This window comes from Temnothorax curvispinosus, unplaced genomic scaffold (assembly GCF_003070985.1).
Source record: "Temnothorax curvispinosus isolate PA1 unplaced genomic scaffold, ASM307098v1 QBEX01013717.1, whole genome shotgun sequence".
Lineage (NCBI taxonomy): Eukaryota > Metazoa > Arthropoda > Insecta > Hymenoptera > Formicidae > Temnothorax > Temnothorax curvispinosus.
Window position 1 is genome coordinate 1,237,907 of NW_020223497.1, and position 14,135 is coordinate 1,252,041.

The window sequence follows — 14,135 nt, forward strand, 5'->3', positions numbered from 1 at the left end:
ACTCAATCACGCCGCGCTATCGTGAACGCAACAACGTCGCGCTCCGAGGTTGGGATGTCGCGCGTCGAGGCGGTTGAAAAACAAAAGAAAATAGTTTCGCGCGGGCTTCAGTTTCAAAATAGGTCAAAATAACCAGACACTTGTCTGGTTATTACTGGACACGCGTGAACCAAACTATTGGATTAACGTGACATGTATGATTATAATAACCAGAAATTATGTTTAATTCCACCAATACTCCTTTAAACATACATGTCACGTTAATCCAACTATGCTCTTCTTCCCTTGTAGTTATAATAACCAGATACTTGTATATTATTACTACAAATGCACTAACCAAATTCTAAATGGTATCATACCCAAACATTCTGGTTGCGTACCAGAATATTTGATTACAATAACCAGAAATTCTGTTTATTTCAACCAAAAATTGCTTAACAAAACGCATCTTGTTAATTCAACCATGGTTGTTTTTTCCGTGTGGCATTTTTCTCTCGACGACTGACTCTTCTGCCTCAATAAAGCAACTTGTGAAATACAACGAAAATTAGCGCGTTCTTTATACAGTGTAAAAGTGTAAAACGATTTTCGAAAAAGTTTATCTAGACTTGGAATTATTTTGACGGTGTACTAACACACTTAATTTGTTGTCGTACGTTTTTATTGACGACTCTTGAGTCATCCTATAAATAATGCGGTATAAAAAGGAGCTTAATTTATTCTTAGCTCAAAACCGAAAGACTTTTATCGCCAGGGGATTAAAAATTTAAAATTAAGATGGGAAGAAGTTGTAAATAATAATAGAAAATAAAAATGTTCAATTTTTTGTTTTATTTCAAAAATATCTACAAAAATCGTAATACTTATGGGATGACCCAATACGTAACGCATTCAATTGATACAACATATTTGCATACTAGTAGTATCTTAGTTTATTTCTTCTCTCCGGGCCGCTTTATTTTTTATGTAGTCATTTATGACACGGCATATGTAATTTATGGCACACGCGTCAATTGAGGGTTCTTGACAGCACACAGCCACTGCTAATAAAAAAGTAGCGTAGAAAGCAGTTCCTATAATACGGCCGGGATCAACGTCGACCAATCGTAGATGAATTGGACGTTCTATAAAGGCGGCAGCGCGAGCTTGGCGTTTATGGTTTATGATGACCAGAGTGCTCGATGACCGTAAAACACCCTGACATAGTTTAATAAAAGACCGAAGCCCGACCAACCAACGGGGCTCGGTGGCATAAAGCAATCGTTTTATGTACCATAAAATGTTACGGCGGCTTTTCGCGCGAGGGGGCTTGTCGCGTCTGAAAAAAAAGCATAAAAGTACAGACGACAAAACGTCGCGACGCTCCACGATAGGCGCGTATCCAGTTCAATGTTCGCTGCAAGCTGTGCGCGGCTACGGAACAATCAATCATTCTTGATCTCAATATGGAAATATTTATTCATTATATCATTTTAACGTCGGTCGCATCAATCGTTTCTTCCGAGTTGTATACACAGATATCGACAGCTGAGAATAACCGCCACTGCGGTTACGCAACAATGATCGTCTGTTGTGCTGGCAATGAGTGAAACTTCGTGGAAATCTATCCAGGTCGAGTTTAAAAAACAAAGTCACTGATATAATTTGTCATGTAACATTAACGCGCGCGTGCTGAAAGAAGAAACTGAATTATATTTCTTGCCGTAATATCATAAATAAAAAATATTTTAATAATTAATATATCAACATAATACTTAATCAAGAGCGAAGTTTTATGCATTAATTTATTTTCTCAAAAATATTTTCTATATGAATGCTACATTTTTTTAAATCTTAAATATTAATTATAGTTATCATAAACAAACATTATATTTCTTGGAGCGTGTTATCTCAATAATGGTAATAATTGCTAATAATGAGAAATAATTCACAATTGTCAGGCAACGATTTTAATACGTTATTCCTAGTTCTTCGGAGCATAGTGATTAATTGATTCGCTTGCTACTGGCTTATTTGCGAGATGAAAGACCGTAGAAGGGTGAAACGATGAACGCAATTAGCTTGCAGGGCTAAAAGGGATTTCATGTTGTGCCGAGATGAAAAGATGAAAAACGCTCCGCGTAAAAGGACACACGCTCGTAAGAGTCGTAAGATTCGAAAAATACGAGATTATTTTGGCGAACTGACGGATTTGCCATACGATCCAGGCGGCTTTTTAGACGCGGTTGCGCGCACAAAATAGCGGGCCGCGATATTTTCAGAACGTATGCGACTGCAACCGCGATCCGCCGCCGCGCTGCACCGGTATGCAACGACATGGCATTGTAAATTGTGCCCCAGTGGTGTTATAGATACATAAGAATATATTTCTTTGTGAGCTTATGAATATTTAGATGCAATCTCGTGGCTGTTGGTTAATTAATTTGTAATGTGGATTATATAGCAGGCTTGATAATGAATGTTACGCATTCATCATATCCATTTAAATTGAATTACTTTTCTCACAAGTGATCTGTTCATTGCAACGATTTGATTTTTATTTTTGTTTTTCACAATATTCATTGATCCATAGTTCTTTTAGTTCTTAATAAATACTCTTATAAATGCATCCCGATTTTCATTATTTACCACAATTTATTTTGAAACGATGATTTCAGCAGCATTTCGGGAGACAGCTTATATATCATTATGTAAATGCTATTTTTGAATGTCGAAGAGTTGTTTCTTTCTTTTATTTGTCGACGGAGAACGAGCGAGAAAAATTATTCGTACAATCTTATGAAACTTTTATTCCTAGAGCGACTGGAAAAACGCACTGAACACGCGATACCGTCATGACATGACACTTGATGCTTTAATTGCGCATATTCTTCACGCGAGCGTCGATACTCACGCTTCATCGGTCTTTAGCAAATTTTACACGAAAGCGCGAACGTTGATGAAAAAATTATGTTCAAAGTTCAGCGAGCGGAAATAATCGGATCGACTGCTGTTCACCGCGGTCTTCGGATAAACTAAATAAGACTGCTAAGGAAAACGCAGACTGTCACGCGTGTTCGCGCACGAGCCAAGCAGCGACAGAAATATCCAGCCTTGACTTCCTCTTTTTCTTTTTTTTTTTATTTTGTTTTTTCTCGTCAATTTCCTTCTTCGAAGACTGCATTCCGCGCCGTTCGCTCCAGAACTGCTTGCTGAAAGGATCATTTGCTCTCGGCGGAGTCTGATGCGCGCGCGAGCGATCTGAACCGGACAGATCTGAGAAGCATAGCTGCTCGCCGACGCGTCGCGTCGTGTTGCTCGTTTCTGCGACGCGCGCGATTTGGTACACGCCAGTAGGCACGATCGTCTACCACGCCATTGAAATGATCGCGATGTCATAAGTGTCATAGGGATTCTATCGACTGGCGAGCGATGCAATCGGACGTATCGAAGTCGACCCCGGCGCGACATGCTCCGCCGTGGCGAACGAGCGGCAGCTATATCAGCGAATGCATCTCGATGTGCCGTACCGTAGACATCCGCGAGGTCGGGAAAAATACGATTTGAATCGCTTCGGAGCGTCTTGAGATCGTGCCCCTTTAAAAATTGAAACTGAAGACGTTGACGAAGCGGTCTTTTAAAAATGCTTTATATATATATATAGTTATTTTTATTGTAAATTGTTCAGGGGGAGAGAGAGAGAGAGAGAGAGAGAGAGAGAGAGAGAGAACGATACAATTCTAAAATATCGTGGAAACTTCGGATAGAATTTCAAGAATTTATCTTTTTTATTGCAAGTTTGTTTTAATTTTTGTTATGAGATGGAGGTGATACGTATTTTGGGAGGGAGCGCTTTCGGAAATAACACACGTGTAGCGGATATGACGCGTGAACGTAAACCGAATATGATAATATTTGTGCGCAGAGCGATAAATATTTTTGAGACTTCAAGGCGAACATCAACTACAAGTGAAAGTCTAAAGCGAAATATATCTGTAATACAAAACGAATCGATTATTCGCATTATCAGCTATTTATTTTTTTTATTTTATTGCAAGAAGATTTATAAATTAATGTTACCGAGTTATTCTAGTTATTCTAAAAGAATATCTCCACCAAAACGATCATCAAAATTGACTATAAGTTATATCGATGACTCTTTTTTATTATTTTTATCAGAATTTAAGTAATTTTGACTTCGTTAATCACATTTCGTTGAATATAAAACGATCGAGAGAGACAGGCTTTATTATATATTTATTATCCAATCGCGTAAAGATTTTCTATTAATCTTTAGCACTTATTTTTGACAGGAACAGGACTTAGGATGGGCCGAGCCATGCGAACAGGTGTCGTTCAACATTGAAGAGGAGTATCTTAAAAAAGCGAGAGAAGCAGGAAAGCGCGAAGGATGCCTGCTTCGTCGCAAACCGCCGCATCCGAGCGGCGAAACGAAAGAGTGGTTAGTACGAAAGAGTGGTTGCAAATGTTTTCTTTTGTCTCTCCAAAAGAGTGATTATGTTTAAAACGAGTTAAATACGCAAGTAATACGAATGAAAAGATAGATTTATAATGTTCGAGAAAGAGAATAAATTCTATAGATTCTTTTTTTATTTTTTAAATTTAAATCTGCGTGATAACATTTCTAAACGCTTGTTTGTAGAGAACTGTCTACATACCATTCCACTTTAGTGTATACAAACATTATTTGAGATTATAGGATTATGACTTATTGTTATGTATATGTAGATATTATCAATGTGTTTGATAAAACATGAAATGTATAGGAGAAGAAATATGTCGTATATGATCTCTTTTATCTTTTCAGCCGACGCACGAACCACCGAAATTAAAAACGACTTTAAAAACGCCTCCTAAACAAGCGACCAATCCTTTACAATTTGTCAAAGTCGGACCATGTTCGCTGTATCGAACCGCGCAGGAGCAACTACAGAAAGTCCAAGAAGTGAAGAAAATCAAACAGGAAGTCCGCGATGATCCTGAAGATTGGCAATCGGTGAGTAACTTCAAAAACATTGTCTTATTAATAAAAAGGAGAAGTATTCGGCACTTGATAGTCTTGACTTTAATTATATAATTTGTCATTACAAAACGGATTGTATTACAAAAACGTAATATACACCTTTTGTTTTATTAATCATTATTTTAAGATTATTAGTAATTAATCGAATTAATTATCAATATAGAAATTTATTTATTAAAATATCAATATCAATTTTCTTATTGAAGTTAACTAAATATCATATATCTTGATATATTATTCAGAAATTTATTTAAAAATTTAGATGTAGAAGATTAGTGGGTTAGTGTAATTTTCTTAGTAATGAAAGGGGACATTTCGTCCGTAGAATTTGGATAACTGGAAGAGTAGCCGGAGGAAGCGGCAGGAACATATAATCGAGCGGGTGGTCGAGGTGAAGAAACTCGAGTTAGAGGAGCACGACCGTCAGCGTCGTCGGAATAAGACCTTCTCGGAGATGATGGAGGAGCGTGGTAACAGAGGCCGTAAGCTGAGCATCAGCCTAGCTATGTACAACGACGAGGACGCGAATGATCTCAGCGACCTCGGGATCGGTACCAGCAGCGGCAAGAGCTCAGTCAGCGGTGATACGCATGACGACACGCATAGTGTTCTGGTACGCATTTATTCAAACACGTACGTGCATAATACGCACCTTGTGTCAACTCGTTTTTATTGAGAAATAGTATTTCCGATTCTCCATTAAATTTATTGACATAAATTCTACGGTCAGGAAAATTTATTTTTTTAATTCTTAATTTATTTATGAACACCTTTACATATTTTAAACAAATCAATGAGATCTTGGTCATTGCATAAAATTTTAATTTGCATTTTATTGTTTTTTTTCTTTATTACGAATTTATAAATGTATACGAAAGTATCAGCTAGTGAATTTAAAACTTACCGCCAACATGGCAACGATCTCACCAAACCATATTAATCGCTTGGCCATGTCCGCTGTACGTTCTTATATTTGTTTATGTCATATGTCACCTATAAACATTTATCTAGTCTTAAGTTACCCGTCGCGCGATCAATAGTCATTTGTATATTAGATCGACAGGAAGAGAGTAACATTACAAGTTAAAACGCACCTTTTTCCTATGAAAAATCTTATAGATATTTATTCTCACGAAAACAGCAATAATATTTAATAATATTACGCTCGCTCGTCAAATTTTAGAGCGACAGAGACAGCGAGATCGAGAAGAGCCATTCGGACGTCGATAACGCCACCGATGTGACCTCATCCTCAATGACGAGCATTGCAACGCTGACGACGACGGCAACAGTCACGACTACATCAGCAACAGCAATGATCGCATCAGCAACAACGGCGACGACAGTGGATACAGCGATGGCATCGACGACGGCAACGACGACGTCTACCGCGAGAAAAATGTTCGGTGGTGCTTTTCATGACAATCTGAATCACAATCAGGAGTACGATTCCGGTACAACCGCGACAACGAGCTCGCCCGAACCGGAAGAATATACATACGAAGGCGCTATTCGCGGTTACGTGTCGAGAGTATCGCAAAACATACCGCGGAGAAACTTGACCGGGATCGACTCCAAGTTGGAGGCGGCAAAATCGTCGATGAACGGTTCGAAGACGAACTTGAACGACGATAGTAGTAAGTCTCCGCTGTCGGTGGTAAAAGTGGATATATTGAAGCGACGCGAGGTATTCGAGAAGGCGTCGCAGAAGAGCAACGACAACAAGGCGAACAACAGGCTGTCCGGTGACTTCACTGGCACGAAATCAATCAAAGAAAGACTGTCGAGTCTCGAGAGACAGAAGTACGAGACGGAGAATGGCGACAAGACCACCAACAAGACCCTCAACCGATTGTCCGGTGACATGAGCTCTATCCGGGAGAGGCTTACCCACTTGGAAAAGCAAGCTTCGGAGCGAGAGAGCAAGAGTTCCGTTCACCGTAAGCTCAGCACGGAGGATTTGGAGACGGTAAGGCCTCTCAGGGAGAGACTGTCCACTCTGGAGAAGTACAGCAGCAGCGACGAGTCCTCGGTGCCGACTACGACGAATGAGTCACGCTCGCACAACGGCGAGCTCACCGCCAGGACAATTAAGGATCGTCTCAGCGCACTGGACGCCGCTAGGGGCAAGGATACGACGGACAAACGGGGGCCCGCACACGTCGGCAAGCATCCGCTCTGTTTTCGTGATCAGGAGAGCAGAGTCGACACGTCGACGCCCAGCGAGAGGAGCTCGTCGCCCGACTCGGAGTACCGCGTACCGCGAGCCGTCTTCCACAGAAGTCTGGACTCCCTAGACGCGGACGCGTCCAGCGGCCCGGATACCTTCGAGCGCGTGCAAAGCCTCGAGGAGCTCGATTACGGACGACAATATCCCGCTTCGTCGTCATCCGCGGAACTCCTGAATGACACGGACCGCGAGGACTCGGGTATCCATACCGCGGACGTAAGTTGCTCGGTCAGCCAAGCAGACGAGCCGATCGATGAGGAGATCGTGCAGCACACCGGCGGCGCGATCGTCGAACGACGAGAAGTCATCGTCGAGGAGCGGGTCAAGCCTACGACGTCCGTCATCCAGGAAGACGCATCGACGTCGAGTACGATAGTGGAAATGCCGAACGACACCACGACGGCTACGCACTCACAGTTCACCAGCCACCGGGAGACAGTAGCAGTGAACAAGGTAAGGGAAATATTGTGGTGCTTTTGATATCTCAATTCAAATTCAAGAGTCCCATATTCGAAGAGAAAATATTCGTGTTTTCGTGACGATTTTTATTTTACACCTCCAAGATGTAGGCATGGCAACTTAAACTGAATTTTTACATATTTTTAATTGATACCCCATATTCTAGAAAAACAATTCCATTACTAGCTGCATTTTTTCTGATACGTCTATTCTATACTTGAAAAATCAGGCATTGAGCGCTGTTTCTATCTTACTATCCTTTGTTCAACTTCTTTTCTTCTTTCTGGTTATGGGGTAACTACATATCAGGTTGTAACTGTTTGATTCTGTAGGGTACTGCTGACACCTCTGGGGAACTATCGACTAACAAATCACAGTCGCAAGCGCGCGTAGATACCGTTACTAATTCTAATACACTTCGTTCGCATACTTCCGTACTTCGCGCGATCACCACCCACCCGAGTCCCAAAATACCCCCGCGAGAAACCACGATCCCCGAAAGCCTTTCGAAACCGCGAACATTCGGCAAAGACGCGGCCGAGTTCAAGACAGATTCCGAGCCGAGTCCCAACGAGTCCATAGTATCGGCCAGCCTGAAGCTCTCCATCGAACAAGCGAGACCGAAATTTGTCGGCCAAGCGAAACGGCAGAACTTGTCCAAGGAACACCTCTCCAATCTCCCTCAGCCGTGTTCGGACACCATCCCCGTCGCGGAGACGTACCAATTGTCATTTCCCTCCATCAGAACGACGACGATCCCGACCAGCCTCTCTCTCGAGGCCAGTCCGGTTTCCAAGCCCGCTTCATGCCGCACCACGTCCAAGATTCCCACCCCTCTCCCTCGCAAAACCGCCAAATCCTCGCCGACGAGTCCCGACTCTGTCTTGACCTCGTCCGCTTCCAAAACTTCGCCCTCGAAGGCGCACGGCGCGAACAACAAGCCCACGACGAGTCAGTCTCCCTGCCCGATTCGGAGAACGTCCGAGACGGCGACCGTCGAGATTCCCTCACCCGTGTCTGCGCAAGCGAGTTCAGCGGAACTTCCGCCCTCACCCTCGTCGAGATTCGCTCCAGGGAGCGCGCGACGCCACGAGGAAGCGCTACCGCCTGCGGAACGACGTCGCACCGTGGTGGAGGTGTGCGAGAAGGTGGTGGTACCTCAGGGCAAGGCGCCCACGACGCCGCCGGTGACGCCGTTCATCACGGTGAACCGGACAATCCCCGTCGCCGAGGTTAGAAGCGAACCTCAGCAAGCCGGCAACGCCTCGAAAAATTCCTAAAAGACGCGAGGACCATCTTTCCCCGACAATAACAACCGCGCACTGTCCTCCGCTTTTGGTCAACCGCTAGACAACCCCGTGCTAGATCTCTGATGTATGTATAGAGCCACCGTCTCATCGGGCGTGTGGAAAACGCGAGGGTGTGTCGAGGGTGTGAAACGTTGAGAGAACGAGGGTACCAGGAGCAACTCCGTCTCGTCGCTTCGACCTTAGCCGCGTGCCAACTGCGTTGTCTATAAGCCGACCGGGTCGAACGGGTTGTACGACTCTTCTCCGCTTAACGTTTACACTTTCGCGAAGGTCAGCCGTGTTCCGCTTCCAGTTCTTCGAAGACTCGAGGGAGGGATTATTATCTTTATAAGGGATTTAGCGTTAACGAGCGCGCGAATCGCTGTCGTCTCCACGCTCATCGAGCGCGAAGTTACACGTGAATCTAAACTACGTACAACCATCCGCTAGTCATGTAAATAGGCGCGACGCAGGTGCAAAGCTATAAGATAATCTCCGGTTACGATATGTAGACTTTAGATCGGATTATATGCGGAAACTCTACCGTGAAACTGCCGTTACGCGGTTAGTATGGCGCAACGACGACTTGTAATAGAGTTCATAATTGCGGCATTACCGATGTCCGCGACATAAAAGCGGACAGGGCAGCCTAAGCGCTGTCGAATATATGCAATATACGCCGTTTAAGAAAGACGTAACGGCCGATCTCGGCATTAATTGACTTTAATCGGCAGTTTAACTCTATCTCCTTTCGCGATTGCGCTTCGCGAGAGCGAGCGTACGGTCGAACTGGTTGATTAAAGTTCACCGCCGATATCGACCGTAAGCGGGAATAAACTATTGTGATAACACGTTTGATCGCTCCTCATCTCAATTACGATATTAAGTCGAGCACGTTAATTAAAATATCGGCGATATCACCGGGACCGTTTCTCCAAGGAGAAACGCTCGGATAATTTCGCTTGCGGCGCGGCGCTCTGTAGCGAACTTTAAAAGTATACTCGCCGACACTTGGCACGTGATTATGACTAATTGTCATGGAACTAATTGTCATATAAGCGGTCGACCGAGAGAGAACGAACAACGATGAAATATAAGATACACTGGCCAACGAAATCCTGCCGTGTCGTATTATTTTCTCACGCATTCACGTGGATTTTATCTCGCGGAATAGCAAAGTTTTTTTTCTTGCTGTTTAACTTCTTTTTTCTTTAATTTTATTATTTGCTTTTATACATTAATTTTATTATTAAAAATCAATTCTGGATCAGTTGAAAGAATTTGCGTCCGCAGATTTCAATTTATTATTTTTTTTTTTTATTATTTATTTCATCAAATTATTGTAATTTGTAGCGACATGTAAATCGTGAATTTTGACGAAGCGAGAGATCCGTTAAATAATGCAAACAACTTGTCGACGCAAATCTTGGCGCGGTTCATCTCCACGGTTAATAGGGCGCATAAATACGCTCTTTTAATAAACGGCCATGCGTTCAAAGTACGATGGACATATCGGCCGCGTGACGCGCGGTGTCGAGGGTCAATCGCGGTGACAGTTAATTACTAATAAAGAACCGACCGCGCCGACCGTAAAAAAAAAAGAGCAGCCATGCGAGCCACGTCGCTGTCCAACGATATTTCCATCAACGGTTTGTCGCTCGTTTTGTCGGAGCGCGCGATCCGCTTTCTTTCCGCGCGTCTCTCGATCCTCCGATACACCGAAGAGGTAAGACGTCATGTACTCTTGATTGCTTCGAGCAAGCAGTCGATTTGCTTGAGCTGTGTGTTAGCCCCCCCGTATGGGACACCGTGTCGAGACGAACGGCTTCTTTTTCTTTTCTTTTGTTCAGTAGACTCCCAGAACGAATGGCAATTTCACGAAGACACGCATGTCTGTACGGATAATAGACCCCGTTCGGGTTCAGGGCCTACCTTCGGAAGTCCTCTACGCGAAATATGTTCCGATATTTTTGTGGCTTAATAACAACGGTAGAGATGTGCGAACTATTCGAATACGAATCAAATCAAATCGGGTTCGGAGAATCGGTTTTGATTCGAATTCGAAGTTCTTTCGAAAAAGAATTTATATTATACTTATCATTAATATTATTTTTCCACGTCAAAATATTCTCTTATTATCTACGTGTTAAAATTCAATATAATAATTATTATATTGTTAATAAAAAATTATATTTCAACTATTTGATTTGATTCGAATTCGAGAAAGATAATTAAATTCTTCTATTCGATTCGATTCGACATAAAAAATTCTTGATTCGCACATCTCTAAGCGACAGCAAGGAATAGCAAGAGAGAGAAAAGAGACATTAGCATGTTGAAACGGCAATCCGAAGTCATCTCTCTATTCTAGTATTCTCTAAAGGAACGGCTTGAGCAATCTGAAATAAAGATAAAAATAATGTTGATGTCATATCACTGATAGTATCTGCCTCGTTTATAATGCGTTGGCACTCATCAGAATTTCAGGCACGCGCCTAATTTGTCGATGAACGGGGGATAAGGTGGGCCCTGATCGAATTCTTTCCTTATCAGTCTCATTTAGAGTCTCACAAATACATTTAGATTGTATTTAATTGGTGAATTCCATATCGCGTCGCACCTGCACTCCATCGGAGAACTTGTGCCTCGATAGCGGAGGCTAGATATCCCTCTTATCACTCTTTCTCTCTCTTTCTCTCTCTCTCTCCCTCGATCGCCGAAAGACACTTTATTGCGCCGTGTGCGCGAGCACAGCCGGCTTTTAATCAGCCCGACAACACCTGACATCACGGTGATCTAGTAGTTGGGCGATTTTCGAGGCGTGTGCACGATCCGCTTGCAACTTGAGAAAGTGAACGTAGCTTTTCCCTTTCCCGTGTGCTCGTCACCCGCATGCGAATTTCCGAGTATGACTCGTGAGGTAAGAGATACTACCGAACGGTTGAGCGTGTATGTGTGTGTCTGTGTGTGTGTGTGTGTGTGTGTAAAGTGAGTCTTTTTTAATTTTGCCGTGTAGTGTTTGAAGAGATCGCGTGATCGAGTTGCTTCGATCGACTTGGCACTTGTAGTCTTTCCTCGACAGCCTAAGAACGCTCATTTCGCTTTTGAAAGTGAACGAGAAAAAGTGCTGAATAAGCTACTAGCTTATAGTGTAATTTGTACATAGAAATGCAACAATTTTTTAAAAATTGTTTTGCTTTGAGAAACGGAGTGGAAATGAGAAGAGTCGCGGGGAATTAGATTTATTCTGAACTGATATATTAATGTTTGATTGGTCTTGATTTCTACGCAATTATTCTGTGTTCAATTCGATTAAAATTGATCCGACGTTTCTCTCATTTCAGACGCGTTTAATCGCATTTTTATTCTTTATTCGCACCTCTGAAGCTTCTTTCCTTTCAATCGCTCACAATCTTATAATGCTTTATAATTCCTTTTAATTTTTAAAAAGGGCGTCACACAAGTGCATGGAAGACATTCACACCATTTTGATACACGATTAACGGAGCTTAATTCTTATCCGACGATGCTTTTACTGATGATCATGCATCGCCGCATCCAACAAATTATTTTTTTTGCAATATTCCACGTTAAAATATTCCAAAAATAGCGCCATGCGAAGATTTTGCAATAATCTGCATTCAGTAATTAAGATTACGCGAAGTAATATGTTCCTTTCCACGAGTATTCAAAGAATCCGCTATAGACGAGACGGTTGTGTGCGAGAGAATACGAGGGATCTCTTGATCGTAAATTGTCGTTATTCGGGTCATCGCCCAAAATCAGTGCTCCTCGAGTTCGCGTCGATTGATATCGCAATGTCGCGCCTCGGTACGTTTTCATAAAGGCGCGTCAAATCGCGGAGAAAAGCGCACGTGATTGCGGAGACTCATCGGAGACGTGTAACATTACGCAACGTGCGTCGACCTGGTAAAATGCGCCCGCGTATTCCCACAGCAGGAATTTCACATCTGGTACGCGCGAGACATTCTCCCGACGGTTTTTTTTTTTTTTTTTTCGCGCAACCGCTATATACGTGCTGGGAAAATATGCCGATCACAATTGTCAGTGAAATACGGCGTCGAAGTGCATTATATTATGTCATTTAACGATTGCGTCATCCGCGAACGCGGATGCACGAGCCTCAAATATCTCGCGGAGAGCATAATTGCAACTTGAAAGCGTCGCAATACGATTACTTGTCGTTAGAATTTTTTTTTTAAGTGATCTCGCACTTATCTCGCGTTAACTAACGAGCTCTCTGACGCTCTCTCTCTCGCTTTTGTACATAGCCGCTAAGTTGATATATATTACGAAACATTTTTCCAGGCACTTCTCAAATAATCGGGTTAATTAGGATGATTAGAAACCGAGAGGCGAGTCGCGATATTTTTCAATTACACAATTTAATCGTCGTAATGTCGCAGTGTCACATTTATCCTCGCGTCACGATTACCCTAATTACTTAATTAATTAGTATAAAACAAACGGATATATTTTTTTTACATATCCTTAGGACGTTAATTAGCCCGTCGAGAGATACGTTTGTATCCTTGAGCACTAATGAGCGCGGTCGGGATACCGAGGGAAAACGATTTTTATCCCTTTAATCAGAATTCATCCGTCTCCGATCTTCGCGAATTTGAGAAACGCTATTCCGAACCATCATCATCCGTCGATTTGCATAGAATGTAGCGTTGCAAAATCTTGGCACACGGCGCGCGATACTGCATTTTACATGCCTCGGCTACACCACGGTGTGCTCGTCGTCCCCTCAGGAACGGATCGTTATCGAGAAAGCGGACCAAGAGGAGGAGACGGCCGCCGCTGCGAATCGCCCGGCGGCTCCCGCAGTCGAGCACAAGCAGCAGGAAACGACGGAGACGTCGACGAGCGTCGGGATGCCCGCCGCCGCTGTCGTCACCATGAAGAAGTGCGACGTCGACGTCGACGTGCACGACGCGCCCAACGCTACGGTCGCCACGCCGACCGCTGACCATCCGCTGGAACGACCGACGAACCTGAGCTTAGCCAAGCAGGAAGTTGGTTTGGTCGACGCACTGAACATCCCGAGTCCAGCCTCGCCGATTTCCAAACAAGTTAGTTACAAAATCACATTGATCTCTTTTGCACA

The 14,135-nt window shown here is 43.2% G+C and overlaps 1 protein-coding gene across 3 annotated transcripts in view; it reads left to right on the forward strand.

Annotated features, from left to right (window-relative positions):
- Positions 1–14,135, forward strand: part of LOC112463837 (LIM domain only protein 7) — a 57,240-nt gene that overhangs the window by 38,297 nt on the left and 4,808 nt on the right. For 2 of the 3 annotated variants that reach the window (XM_025030442.1, XM_025030443.1), the window contains exons 2-7: positions 4,293–4,441; positions 4,808–4,996; positions 5,349–5,636; positions 6,207–7,706; positions 8,045–8,944; positions 13,780–14,100. In XM_025030442.1, coding sequence (XP_024886210.1) covers positions 4,391–4,441; positions 4,808–4,996; positions 5,349–5,636; positions 6,207–7,706; positions 8,045–8,944; positions 13,780–14,100 — 3,249 coding nt within the window. In that variant the 5' untranslated portion in view covers positions 4,293–4,390. The remainder of the gene's footprint in view (positions 1–4,292; positions 4,442–4,807; positions 4,997–5,348; positions 5,637–6,206; positions 7,707–8,044; positions 8,945–13,779; positions 14,101–14,135) is intronic. The other variant, XM_025030444.1, reaches the window with a different exon arrangement.